At 29.7% G+C, this 14,358-nt stretch overlaps 1 protein-coding gene and 1 long non-coding RNA gene across 3 annotated transcripts in view; one reads left to right on the forward strand and one right to left on the reverse strand.

Annotated features, from left to right (window-relative positions):
* Positions 1-3,103, forward strand: part of LOC132932435 (uncharacterized) — a 31,010-nt gene extending 27,907 nt beyond the window's left edge. The window contains exon 3 of the long non-coding RNA XR_009662873.1: positions 2,971-3,103. This is a non-coding gene — a long non-coding RNA (uncharacterized LOC132932435). The remainder of the gene's footprint in view (positions 1-2,970) is intronic.
* Positions 1,520-9,242, reverse strand: LOC132932432 (facilitated trehalose transporter Tret1-like). 2 transcript variants are annotated; one of them, XM_060998809.1, is made up of 8 exons: positions 9,044-9,242; positions 8,836-8,969; positions 6,203-6,347; positions 5,128-5,390; positions 4,453-4,763; positions 3,453-3,566; positions 3,093-3,382; positions 1,520-2,096 (listed from the first exon to the last, which is right to left on the reverse strand). In XM_060998809.1, exons 3-8 carry the CDS (start codon positions 6,300-6,302, stop codon positions 1,738-1,740), a joined length of 1,437 nt encoding a protein of 478 aa, XP_060854792.1. In that variant the 5' UTR covers positions 6,303-6,347; positions 8,836-8,969; positions 9,044-9,242; the 3' UTR covers positions 1,520-1,737. The 2 variants fall into 2 exon arrangements, with proteins under 2 accessions (XP_060854792.1, XP_060854793.1); XM_060998810.1 differs by lacking the exon at positions 8,836-8,969.
* Positions 9,243-14,358: the final 5,116 nt, after the last annotated feature.

The following is a 14,358-nucleotide window of genomic DNA, read 5'->3' on the forward strand; positions in this document are numbered from 1 at the left end:
GGTAACCATCACTCATCAGCCATCATCGGTTAGGTGCTTGCAGTAAACGTGTAGCTTTGTTTGTAATTATCCGCTTGAAACAAACAATACATGTGTTATGTTTTTACAGATGTAAATATGTAATATGTATAAATACAAATTTAAATTTAAATAACACTCGTAAATAAATAATATACACAAGTATAAAATTTTCTTTTTTTTCAATAGATATTTTGTTCTTCATTTTTTTGCGTAATTAATAAGTGGAGCTTGAAAAACTTCTTTAAAAAGGTTGAAGCATAGACCCCATTTTTGACAATCATTATTCATGTGAATTTAATACATATTATTACTTAAAAAAAAAAAAATTAATTAAACAGCTTCAATATATTTCTACGCCTATAAACGTAGCTGATATATTTCATGAAAAATTATAAAAATTTTACATTCATAATAAGCATAGTGCAAGTTTTTTTACAGGGAAGGAATGTGGACTTATTTTATATTTTACTTAGCCAGTAAAACTTCCAGCTTCGCAATAGGTACAATATTATGATGATTTCTCGGTACCTATATAATTGAAATGTAATATATGTTTGTTTTAATGTACTAACAATACGATAATAATCGTTTTATTTTGTCTAATTACCTTTTTAATCCTACCCGACTTCGTTTATTCTGCATCCCTTAAAAGTAAATAATTCATATTGAGCATAATATACACGTCATGTTTGAGTAACTGCATTACTTTTAATAAAACGTACTTACGTACCTACGTAACATAATGTACAAATAAATAAATTATTAAATACTGTTATATCGTAGTACATGTATATTTCAATATTAATTGGTTCATATTATAGCTAATTATTCTGAGTTAGTCCGCTGGTAATTAAATTAAAACTGTCAAAAACATGACGTTTTTTAATTTGATGAAAATATAAGTTTAGCACTCACCGAAAATAACGTAGATTTGTCATACGTCAGACGTTTAATATTGACGTTTCTACCTGATACTTGACGTTCTTACGATATTTGATAGTACATTCGCGGAGATTTAAGGATTAAGCGGGATTTAGTATTGCTTTGTATATAATTGTGATAATACCGATTGGCGTTTATATGATGAACAAAATATATTCAACAATTTTAGTAAAGATCAACGGGCTGTGACGATAACTACGTTTTGTTATTTAGATTTCAGTAATGACGTAACACACCTAATGCATCCACATGTCAATTATAGTCTAACGCTATAAATAATTTGCTATTTTGACACTAAAAACAAGTATAAATAAATATAATATTTCAAACGTTATAAATTATAACTATTGTAATTTAAAACTTTTTAGCCTTTAACCTATTGACAAAATAATGTAGTTATGTTTTCATTCCTATAATTGAATATTATTCTATGGAATATTACCTTATAAAGTGCAATATTGTAACCATTGACCCCCTATAATACCAATGTAATTCTGATATTCATGAGCAATACCTTATATTCTGTTATAATTTATAAACACAGTTCACAAAAAAATATAATATAATAATTTAATCAACTATAATAATTCATCTATGACGAAGCACACACCTAAAAAATATAAAAGTACAACTTAATCACATATTAATATCATACAACGTACAAAAAAATCATGTATGCATTATTTAGAATAATAATGAATAGTTAAAATAAAAATACGTACACAAATATTAAATTATAAATTAAAGTTTTTAATTTTTGTTAATACAAAATAATCAGGACGAATTGATTTGATAGGTTTTTGCTAGTGACAGACGGATTTCATCAGCATTCTTGTTGTTGGTCTCGGGTATGAAAAACAAAATAAAGAGATACCCGACAACCGATATGATTGTGTAGCCCAGCCACAAAGCCACGGGCCAGTCGTCGACCAGTGTGACAAACGTCTTCATCACTACGAACGACAATATCCAAGAGTACGATACTATGCAGGACTGCGCGCGATTTGAGTGATCGGCTCCGATCAGCTCGGTGGTAATGAACCATGGTATCGGTCCCAAACCGAGCCTGAAGAACGAGATGAACGTACAGACTATGATTATGGGCAGTATTTTCAGGGAGTTCTCCAACATGCCTGCAAGTAGAATCGGAACATATTATATGATATTTTTTTTTTATTTCCAAGAATAAGGAAGGGGTGGGAACTGCAGTTTACCACAATACTGCCACCCGACCACTATTTGATATTATCCCGCCGTTACGCCTAAGTCAACTTCCGTTTAATAGTAAATGGTAATATAGGTGTTGGGTTTATACCACACGTCATGGTTATTAAAATCGGCTAGAACATGCGTCATAAAAATCAAACATTTATATTATGATCGTATGAAGTATTATTATTGTAATCGGATTAATATTAAGATGGCATATGATTTATGATCCTGGTTTGGAGGGAGGGAGTTTAATCAATTGTTATTGATCGTCAGAATTTACAGTTACGACGCGAGAGTACTTACATTTGCGTACTTATGTGTATAGTTACAAAACACGCGAGTTAAGAGTTACTAGCCACGATCTTCAGTTACAATAAGGACCGGAACTAAAAATAATTACATCGTATTGTTATATAATTCAATAACCAAATATAAAAAATTATAAACAAAATATTTTTTTAAGGAAATTAAATAATTTTTCATCGCAAATAAAGAAGAATTTTATCATGTGTGATTTATCGTTTTTATTTCTTTGATAAAAAATAATAAAATTATGCTATAAAATACTTAACTGATAAATTTCCTAGAATTAATAAAAATCTAGTTATTGCATATACTCGTATTTACGTACATATTTAAAATATTTTTGAACGCAAGCGTCAGTTTGCGCGAATAAGTACATAATCTCAACATGTATAATAGTGATCACACGTCACAGAAACATAATATAATTTTTTTAACTCTTCACTATCGCATTAAAATTGATTGTGTAATTTTCATTATTATTTTTTTCAGAAATTTTCGAAAACATTAAAAAGGACCTACAACTACGACGACTTTTGCAGATATTGTCATCGCGCAAAAACAAGAAGTTATAAGACCATATTATAAGCATAATATAAATAGGCAGTACGAACCTTTGTTCAAGAAATAGAAGTACATAGTCAACATGGACAAGCATGCCACTACAACTGACGACGAGAGGAGGAGAAGTCTTCGGCGGCCCACCCGGTCGATGAGGAAAATGGTGATGCCCGAACCGATGAGCTGGAAAATTCCGGTTATTATCGATGCCGTATTCGGCGCCACTGACGAACCGGATATGCTGAAAAGTTTTGACGTGTACTGTATAATGGCTCCTGCACCGGACAGCCTCTGCGTGGTAGCCAACCCCAACGACAGGACGACCGCCTTCACGAAAGCTCGCCTAAAACAATATAAGTTATTATAATACATCGTCACGGTTGTCCGAGAACGTTAAACCAAATCGTCCGTACTTTCTTCCGGCCGGTTGCAAGTTCTTCTCGACTGGAAGCGCATCGTCTTCGGTCTGCAATTTCGCGAACTCATCGAACGCCACACTAACGTCGAAGTCGTCTCCGTACAACCATCTGCATTACGATAATACAAGTCATACAAAAATCCTCATCGTTACCCGCGCATAATAGTATTGTACGGCGATCGTTTGAGGCTGGTCTATTCTAATACGATCTCATAACGCCGTTTTGGCCTATTTGGCAACGATATAAGACCTCTGAACGCACACGTTAAAGTATATATTGCCTACACTAAATTCCTAAAAAACTGTCTGTGACGGACGCGATAAACCGATATCAGGAGCCACCCGAGTGTACTTGCGTATTCACGCGTAATAATATATTTTCTTAAAAATGTTTTCAGCATTTAATTCAGCTTATGTCTAATGGTTATTTATGAATTTATGACCTTAAATAAATATTTTATTTTTAAAAACATGTTGATTTGTTGAAATAATTTACCGTTTTATACCTATTATTTATTTTTTTAAGAACTCTCTGTTTTAGTTTTTGTGTTACAATATGGCTACGAATAATATCAAATTGTAAAAATGAACATAAATAAGCATCGCCAAAACATTTTATAGACGTTACGACAAAAATATAAACAAATGCGGAGGAGATTAGGGAGATATATATCCCCCCCTTGACTCCCCTTTTTTAGCTTATATTTGTGTTTTTCCATTTATCACTTTATCAGTAAGTAATACAATTCTGGGATGTCCGGCGTTGACAGTTTTAGTCATATCACCCTCCTCCATGAAATCCTAAGTACGCCACTGATCCGCGGCGTGCCAAAATGTGCGCTAAGACTCAAAACCCGCACGCGGCGTCTGTCGTCCACTTATCGGGAATACGAAACCCAAACGCCGTCCTTGTACCCCTTCACCACCACTTAAGTCACGCCCCAGAGTTATCACAGGACACGATCCGCTATAATTATTTAGGGCGATGGTCATACATTAGGGCTGCTTTGGCGTCCACGAAGCGCCCTCTGCTGTACAGGAACAACGGCGATTCGGGCATGCGCCAGAAAAGGGCGCAAAACACGAGCGGAAAGACGGCGCAGGTGAACGCGAACATGAACAGGCCCAGCAAGGAACTGGCCACGTACGAGTACAGGATGCCCACGCACAGCATGAAGTCGAGGAACACGCCACCGCGACCGCGACACACGTCCGGCGCCACGTCGTAGTTGTACAGCGGCACCGCCACAGTGACGGCGCCCAGCGACAGTCCGCAGAGGAAACGTCCCAATAGAATCAAATACACCTGCCGACGAATCGTATTTATTATTACATTGTTTTTGACGTTCTAGCGAGACTCGTGTAGCTACTACGTAATAATATAAAAATAATTAATTAAAAAGTTGCATATTATATAAAATTATATTATGCAGAACCTATGAATGCACCGCGGAGAGAAAGTTACAATATATTGATTTGTAAAAATACTCGATAAATCATAATATAATGCGTATTAATGGGAAACATTGTATCTATCTATTTATATAGTCGGTGAAATGTGATGAAATGGCAATTTTTTAATTTATGTTTTTTCTATATATATATATTATATAATTGTAGATACGATTCTCATAAAATAATAAGTATTATTTTATTATACATATACTTACGTCATTCACGAAGAACATGATTAACAGCCATCCAACCGTCATAGGAATCGCAAGCGAAAGAAGAAACTTCTTGCGTCCGAAGGTTCGCGATAACCCGCCAGCCGGGAGCGCGCCCACGAGGGCGCCGATCAGGTATATGGATACGACCCACGACGTCTGGTCCATGGTTTCCATCATGAACATGGTATCGGCGACGGTTTCGGGATGTTGCGGTGCCGTCCAGCCACCGACCACGGTTCCCGAAGCGAAAGACATCACGGAAGCTTTTGGCAAGAAAAAACAAAACAAATTTACTTTGGCACCGAAGACGAATAAGCGTATATGTATAAAATTATATACATAATACTATAGTCTGTGATATCATATATTAGTATTTTAGTAAATTACAATACGAAAACATCCAACATCGTATTATAAATTATGCATCAGATGTCGATACACTGAACATTTTAAATAGGTATGTCTTACAGCACAAATACAATTTTAAAAAAAGTTAACAATAACTTTTTAAGTTGTTCAACGTTGAATTATTTGTTTATTTTTTAATAAATCCCGATAATAGATATAAAATTACAATTTGTAATATACTATAAATTATAGCAGTGAATAAAAATAAATAATATTATAGTAATACATGCTAAAGAACCACATTTTAAGCTGTGAAAAAAATAAGTTTAGAAGTAAAAAAGAAAAGAGGTAGATATAAGTAGACGACTATTTTTCATATTGGATCATAAACATATCTTTGGAATTGCAAAGAAATTAAAAAAAAAATTATTTTTTCAGCGTTCTATATTATATATATATAATATGTATATATATCTATACGTTCATCGTAGTAACGAATGATGTAACAATAGTAACCGATAACAGGTGTAATAAAAAAGCGTCTTACGAATTTTAGATAGGTCAGTGAATATTAAAACTGGGCCGTAATAATAAAGTCGTAATGACCATACGTGCCCTAAATCAAAATAACTATGAATTGTATACCACAAACTTACAAGTTAAAAGTCACCTCATCAAGCTATACCTTAAAAATCGTTATAGTGTTAAAATATTATGATAATCTTACCGAGAAAACTCGCCAATAGCGAACGCCGGATCGAGGGTTTTTTCGACGATAGCAGTGGCTGTTTTTCCATTGCGCCACTGAACGACGATTCGGACAACATGGTATACAATTATACACTGCTGCAGCTGTCACTGAATTTAATTTTCTAGAACGATAACATAATATTTATGGTATATTATGTTACATTTCCACAGAATAGATTGAATCCCAAAACACATATTTTTGTTTTAAATTGGTATATTTATTATATTCATAATAGTTCAAGTACACATAATTTTTATACTTTAAATATTATTTGAAATTTCCAAACAATCATTCACGTTATCATCAGATGTATTTAATAATTTCACTTGTACAATATTATTTTACTATACTTGTACGATTTCCTGAAGGTTTAAATATTACCTAATATTATTATACTATTGATAATATACAAAACGCACGTACTACTGCAATTATTTATTAGATTTTTCTAATCGTAAGCTAAAAATATTTATCAAGCTTTACAAAAATATATAGATTATACATAGATTATATAAAATTTAACGTTTCCAATGCATCTATTGAACGTAAAAAGTAATCAAATTAAAATATAATACAAATGTGAAAACTATATATTAATTGAATATTTAGTGTTAACTGTTAAGGTATCCAATATATCATTATTGTTGATTTAACAAAACAATTATTTGATTGTACAGTGAATAAAGTCTGAAGCAAAGTTAACAGTTTAGATTAATATGATTTATAATAAAAAATTAAACAACACTGTCATTAAAATATTTAATGTAATATATATTATTTATATATATATATAATATATGTATATATGTGAATAGAAATTAGAAATGCAATGTTTTAAAATTACGTAGTTTTAATATACGAGTATAACATACATTTTTTAGTTCATTTCGAATTTATTAAATAAATTAATAATTTATACTTTGTTAAATAATAATTAATAAGCATATTGATATTATGTGTTTATGGTAAATAGAAAAAGAATCTGACCTACTTGTAATTATTATTGTCAACTCTGAAAAAATCATCATTTGCTAAGCACCTAAATTGTATTAATTATCAAGTGTTTATAATAAAAATGTTGCAAAATCTATGGTAATTAAAAATAATTTTTGATTAGTTATTGAATATCAGCAAATAAAAGTAGGTACCTATAAAACTATTATCTTAATTATTATCTTTGAAATAATTAAAAAACTTGGATAATTCTTGGCTTCTCTTTGTGAGTATGTATAGCAAATTGTAATTAATAATGTAACAAAAATGTTATACCTACTCCAAAATAATCACTTTTTTATTTTAATATGAATAACAACCAAAGTTGTCACATTTGTTTAGTATTTACTCATTATTAGAAATATTAAAAATTATGTAAAAACATTACAGATAAATAGTTGGCATTGATCCAATATCCAATAGAGATAATAATACTAAAATATAAAAGTGACCTTTTTTCACATTTACAATAAAGTTAAAACAACATATGTGTTAACTGAAAGTTTAATATTGGAGATTTTTTCACAATACTCTCGAAATATTACTTTCTACTTAGCATTTGTATAGTTAAATAGTTACATGATTGAAACCTATATTTATGTTATATACGTATCTGATGGATAAAACTAGAATAAAGAATTTATATTACCCTAAAAATATTGTTTTCTATTTATTGGTATAATATTGTGCAATATTTAGTACGTGTATAGTTTAATACATAGTTACATAATTATATATACACGCATATGGTATAAGCATAAGGAGAGAAAAACTAGAATGATGAATTTACATATTATAAATTTATAAATCATAACGATAAACATTGATTAGCATTATTTCGGTTTATATTAACCTTGTATAAGTTGTTAATTAAAAGTAAAAATTAATTAAATTTTTAACATTGAACGAATTATCTAGTTATGTTACCATTGTTACCTAAATTATTTCTTTTTAAATAAATAAAATAAGAGCATGACTTATTTTTAATTTAATTTTAACAATAATATTACTTTATTTATATATTTTTAACATAAAACGTTTTATTGTGTACCTTTTATCATATACCATAAATCTAATTATAAAAACATAATTATGTGTAGTTTGTATTGTTTGTAATTACAAAATATTAGGCATTTATTCATTACGTAGGTATATGTGTATTATGCGTAAGTGTAACTAAAAACGATAAACCATTCGGAAATCAATCACCAAAAAGAAAGAAATAATAAATACCATAACTAATAATGGTAATATATATTTGTTTGGCTTAGTTAGGCATATTATGAACAATTTAGTAATGTAGGTATACACAAAGACAAACACATACAACAAATTATAACCAATTTATTATATTTCAGATAGGTAAGTAGATACTTTAAATAAAAGTATAAGTATTGATTTTCATTTGAGTTAAAATAATTAATAAATCCTTCTCCGTTAAAATCGAAAGGTATCACTTTTCAGTGTACTTGTATATAATATGTATATTATATATAATGTAATAAATGCATAATTCAAATAATCATTACTAGATAATATTATGCTGTATTATGACGTTTATATGCACTTTAAAATATAGTGGTTTATCATATACGACAATAGAACGTAGTACCCACCTTTATCCTTTACACTAAATGCAGAAACGATTTCGGTAATAATATTATGCGATACTTTAAGTCCCAAACGTGCAGATATGAAATAACGACATAATTGATATTGAAACACGTGACTGCGATTCGTTACAATATACCTATGCCGTATAATCACAGATATATAATATTTTGAACAACTTTTAAATACTGTTCTGGAGATATTTTTACTCACAATACTATAATAATCGTTCTCGGTGCAAAATTCACGGGACATGCAGCGGTGAGAAGTTCAACTGTAATTCGATATTAGTTCCGACGAATTTTGCCGTTTAAATATTGTGGTAAAGACGATTTTTGCAGAGCCCGTCTTTGCAGTTGAACAGTGTACACATTACAAGCATATAATATAAGATATAACCTACAAACGTTGTTCTGTGATATTATTCTTGATAATGGGTGTGTAATGGTAATGCGTATAGGCGGTACTCCGGCCGACCGGCGGTTACGTCTACACTTTTTTTCAGTTATCGAAACCGGTTTAGACGCTCGAGATGAGAAGTATTTGGCCCCGAGTTTTCCGTGAAAGGTGTACACTGACTACATTGCGGCGGGTAGGCATCGAAGGCAGAGTTGCCGGTTTTAAAGTTAAATTAATAGTTAAATTAACTTAAAACACGAAGAAATATTCTTAAATATTGAAAACATATTATCCGACGAATACGTAATATGTCCCGAGGGTCGAGAATATAATTTTAACTTCTCCTCGGCGTCTATAAACGATTAACTAGATACCAAAATGATACCTATTATATGAGATAAAACTAATATTGGTACAATTTATTTATTCGTCTTTACGTGGATTCACTAATTCACAAATCTTATAATAACTATGTATTAAATAATATTTATAATAATGTCTACTATTGGTTTACCATCAGGTCTTGACGTTTTTATAGAGCCCTAGACAAACTTATTTTTCAAATGAGATTCACCTTTTTTCTAATAATTGTAAAGCGGGTGACTAAGGTGACTTATTTGGAAAATTTTTATGAATTATGATCGAAAACAAAAAAAGAATAGGTACAGATAATATTATGCCAACGGTTATAGGTTTGATAGATGGATGCTATTTGATGATCTGAAAATTACTAATTAATATTAATCAATTATCTACATAAATTGTTAATTTGTAAAAATTCTCTGAGTATAGTGTAATAAGTACTTAATTAAATATATTACGTTATACACACGCCCAATCTGAATTAAAATCGTCTTAAATACAAGTAATAATATAAGTTCTAAAAATTTCAAAAAATAAAAAATAAAACAATTGAATAAATTCATATTAAAGGAAAACATGAAGGTGACCATCTGTGTTACTGTAGAAGGAAACTCTTACTCGAAGACTCTATGTTTAAAACAAAAACCTGATAAACAGTAAGTTAAGCTTTTTGAAAAATAAACTATAATACTACTATTATTTCTACATATCAGCCAGTTTCTGTGTTCAAATAATAATAAACATAAATTGTATACAAATTATTATACCATGGAATTTATGCATAAACTATAGGAAGTTCGAACTAATAATAAAATGTTTCACTTACCTTACCGCATTAATACTTATTAAGACGATAATATTAAATCGTCCTAGTCCATCATGATAATCTAAGATAAAATAAAATAAAGCGAAATACTTTACGTGTAAACAATATTAATATTATAGTGTAAAGCTAAAGGGAAAAAAGCTAAACGAAATTGTCTGAACTAGTACAAATATACAACTGAACAATAATTTCAATCATCAAACCTAGATTTGTATAATAGTTATTAATTATTGTCATATTTTGAGATTACAGTTTTAATAATGACATAATGTAGTAGTGTATAATAGATTAATAGTTCATATTATTGTAAATATATGCAGCATTATTAGTATATAAGATACACGGACATACATCGATTACTCTACAGAATAAGTAGGTACAATAACGGAAATATATTCTTTGGATCCATTATGGAATACACGAGCCGGGGTAAATACACATTCTCTAATCATTATTGATTGTAATAATTGTTTTTAAATAGGTTCTTGTTAAGATAAAATTCTCTCCAAACTGCAAGTATAAATAATTAGAAGTAAAAATAACATTCGTAGGTGATATTGTGATAATTGTAAATTAATTAGAAATTATTAGTTTTTATTACTTAGGTGTATTGTAAATGGTGATATAGGTACGTTTAAGAAGTATTACAATATATAATATATATAATAAGATATAACTTAAGTAATTTAAGCATTTATGATTATGTTTCCGAAAGTTCTATCTATCGTTTTGTATTTCCATGCAATGAGCTCAAAATCAGGCAGTGGTATAATACCAAATAGCAAAAAAAATAAAAAAAAATACTTTTAAACGTGCCATTATACGATAAGACTTTAATTTTTTTAATAATCTTTTCACAAACAGTATGATTTCACAAAATTATTAAAACATCATATACAATTATGCAATATACCAGCTTTTATAAATATTTGTATTTGGCTACACGCCTACACAACATTTGAGCATTTTACCCATAAACGTTACTTATTTATAGAACACAATATCATATTAACACGATAGAACAAATAATAACTATAGATACCCTGAGATGTGTTGTGTTACACGTTTGGGCAATGGCGCCGCAAACAGTCGGGCAAATGGGAGGGGGGTATTAATTTTTGAGTCTTGTGGTATAGTATGAAGAATGACGATTTTTATTGTACTTATATGGTCTTGTGTCATATCTGTTTGTATGTTATATGGTCACGGTAATAGAAGTGTAGATTGTATACTACCCAAAGCTGTGTGAACACAATTCGTATAGATATGATTATAAATATACGTCTTATAAGTGCGTAATATCGTAAATTTATATTTAGGAGTTAACGTTAACTTTGATTTCTTTTAATAATGTAAGAGTAATTAATAGTGACTATTGTATAAAAATATAAAATTTAAGGGGTTCATATTTAAGAGGCTTAGTAAGTTGTATGAAAAAAGGTTTTCCTGCAGACCATCAGCCGCTCAGTCACATAACCGATCGACCACACATCCTACCACATCCTACCCATTCGTATACATATTTCCATCTCTATAACCAAAACTGTACTAAACGGACAAACGGTTAATAATAAATAATATATCATATAGTTAGATAAATTAGCATAATTACACCAGTCACATAACCCCCTCTCCCAAAAATATCGTCGCTGACACTACCACATGCACTCTATAAATATTGCTGTCGTCACCTCCAAATCTCACAATTCTTATTTTAGATCCTCTTTATATGCGTTATCCGTAAATAAGGGCTAAAACCACGTCTTAATTGAAATCCTTTTAACCCGTCTCTTTCGCCTCTAATATTAAAACGTCTAATACAATAATAGTCGATGTTATAGAGGTCAACGAAAATATATAATATATACACAGATTACAGACATCCGGTAAATTGTCGTCGATACTACCCACACATGCCACCGCTATCATCGATTTTGATTTTCATTAAATCGTTAAATAAATTATCTAAAAACCGTATATAGATAATTTATACATAGCTAACAAATAAAAATACGACTCAAGAGATGACACCATTCAAGAGACGCATTTTTTTATGAAAAAAATTCTCATGCGACTGTGATCAACGACGGTTTACTGTGCACTAAATAACTGTTGATGTTTTTTTTATTCGATGGTCTTGTGTGCGTGACGATTTTTTAATGCATCTTGATGGCTGTTGTAAAAATATTATTGTTGCTCAATGTACGACACCTATGATTTGAGTGCTCGACTACAATATTCTGTTCGATCGTTTTTTGGAATAGATGGCGCCATCTATATTATGAGAAATAATCTATTATTATTAAATTACGACTCCTATTATTAGACTCCTTAATTTTGTGACAATCTGCAGTAGCATAGGAAACGTTTGAGAAAGTGGGGAGAATGTAAATCATTATTGTACCTCTCAGACATTTACCGAGTGGACATACTTTCGATACTTTTTGCACTGTATAACTTTTTTTAATAATAAAAAAAAAATTAATGGTTCGTGGTAGTGTAATAAATAATAATAGTATAAATGTAACTATGCACAAGTATATTTATATTTTTTTTAAATGTAAATTAATTAATATATTATAATCGAATGATAAATAATATAATTTTTATTAAAATTCGATTTGCTATGTTCTATAATTTGATTATTAGTCAAGTTTTTTTTTGTATTGTTTAAGAAATAAGTTTAAAATACTATTTAAAAAAAAACAGAGTTTTTATTTATAGTTGTGCACAATAGGTAAATAAATAACGTAAAGCATATTTTACTAAAATAGACATAAAAAATTGTGTTATCGCAAAATCACGTTGTTTACTACTACATGTTTGTTAAAATATGGTTTTTATTGTTTTTAAACTAATAAATAATAATATTTAATGGACATTCACATCTAAAACCATTATTGATAAACTTATTTTTATAATCAGCCGTTTTACTAACCCATCTGTATATTTTTAGTAAATCTTATAATTATAATATAGTATATATTCAAATACAGGATTATATTAATAATATGTACAAAGTTTATTTGCATGGCAGCTTGTATTTAGACGGTAGAGGCCTGCAGGGGTGACGATAGCTTAGCTACTTAGGTAATGAGTAAAGTTAAGTTAGCTTCTATATTACTATTTACTATTAAACAATTCAACCTTAATTTATATACCTATTGAGTTTTGTGATAGAATTAATTACTGAGATACTATCCACAGTATAACCTAATTTTGTTTCTAGTTACCAGCTAACCAGCTAATATACACGGTTTCGTATAATCTTTAATACAAAATGTGAATTATAGATCAAATTAGATGTTTTGATTCGTATTAAACACTTTTAACTTTAAAATATAATAAATTACCATTTAGAATAATGTTTTGAAGAATGACTCCATATTTTGTTGACAACTCGAGTTGTCTTCACGACCGTGAAGATAATATTATTAAATAATATATGCAGTGGCGCCGAAATCATGTCATATGAAACGATCGCTTCATTTCTTAAATAGGTGGGCGGGTGTGTACAGATGAGTTCTAGAAGTTAATGAATTAATAGAGTTAAATAAGGTTTTATATATATTATAATTTATACCTGTTGATAGCGTGTGACATAGATGTTATAGAAGTCAAATAAAGAACAATTTTAGATTTAGTTTCACAAAAAAATTTCGGGTTTGGCGCCACTGAATATACGACTATAATATGTATCGTAATATATTGTTATTATGCAATATCGTAAACTACGCATATTATCAATTGTAAAATTGAGAAAAAAAAATAGCGAAACATAAAATTTGATTCATATTATCGTAATAAATTATGAAGTTAGTAAAATTCTTACACCAGATCAAATTGTAGATAGTAAAAAATGTACATATGAATGTTGAACGTCGTCTTCTATACGTCTAAAAATGACTAGGTTGTATATTTACTACAATTAATGTTTAAT

This window comes from Rhopalosiphum padi, chromosome 1 (genome assembly GCF_020882245.1).
Source record: "Rhopalosiphum padi isolate XX-2018 chromosome 1, ASM2088224v1, whole genome shotgun sequence".
Taxonomy (NCBI): Eukaryota; Metazoa; Arthropoda; class Insecta; order Hemiptera; family Aphididae; genus Rhopalosiphum; species Rhopalosiphum padi.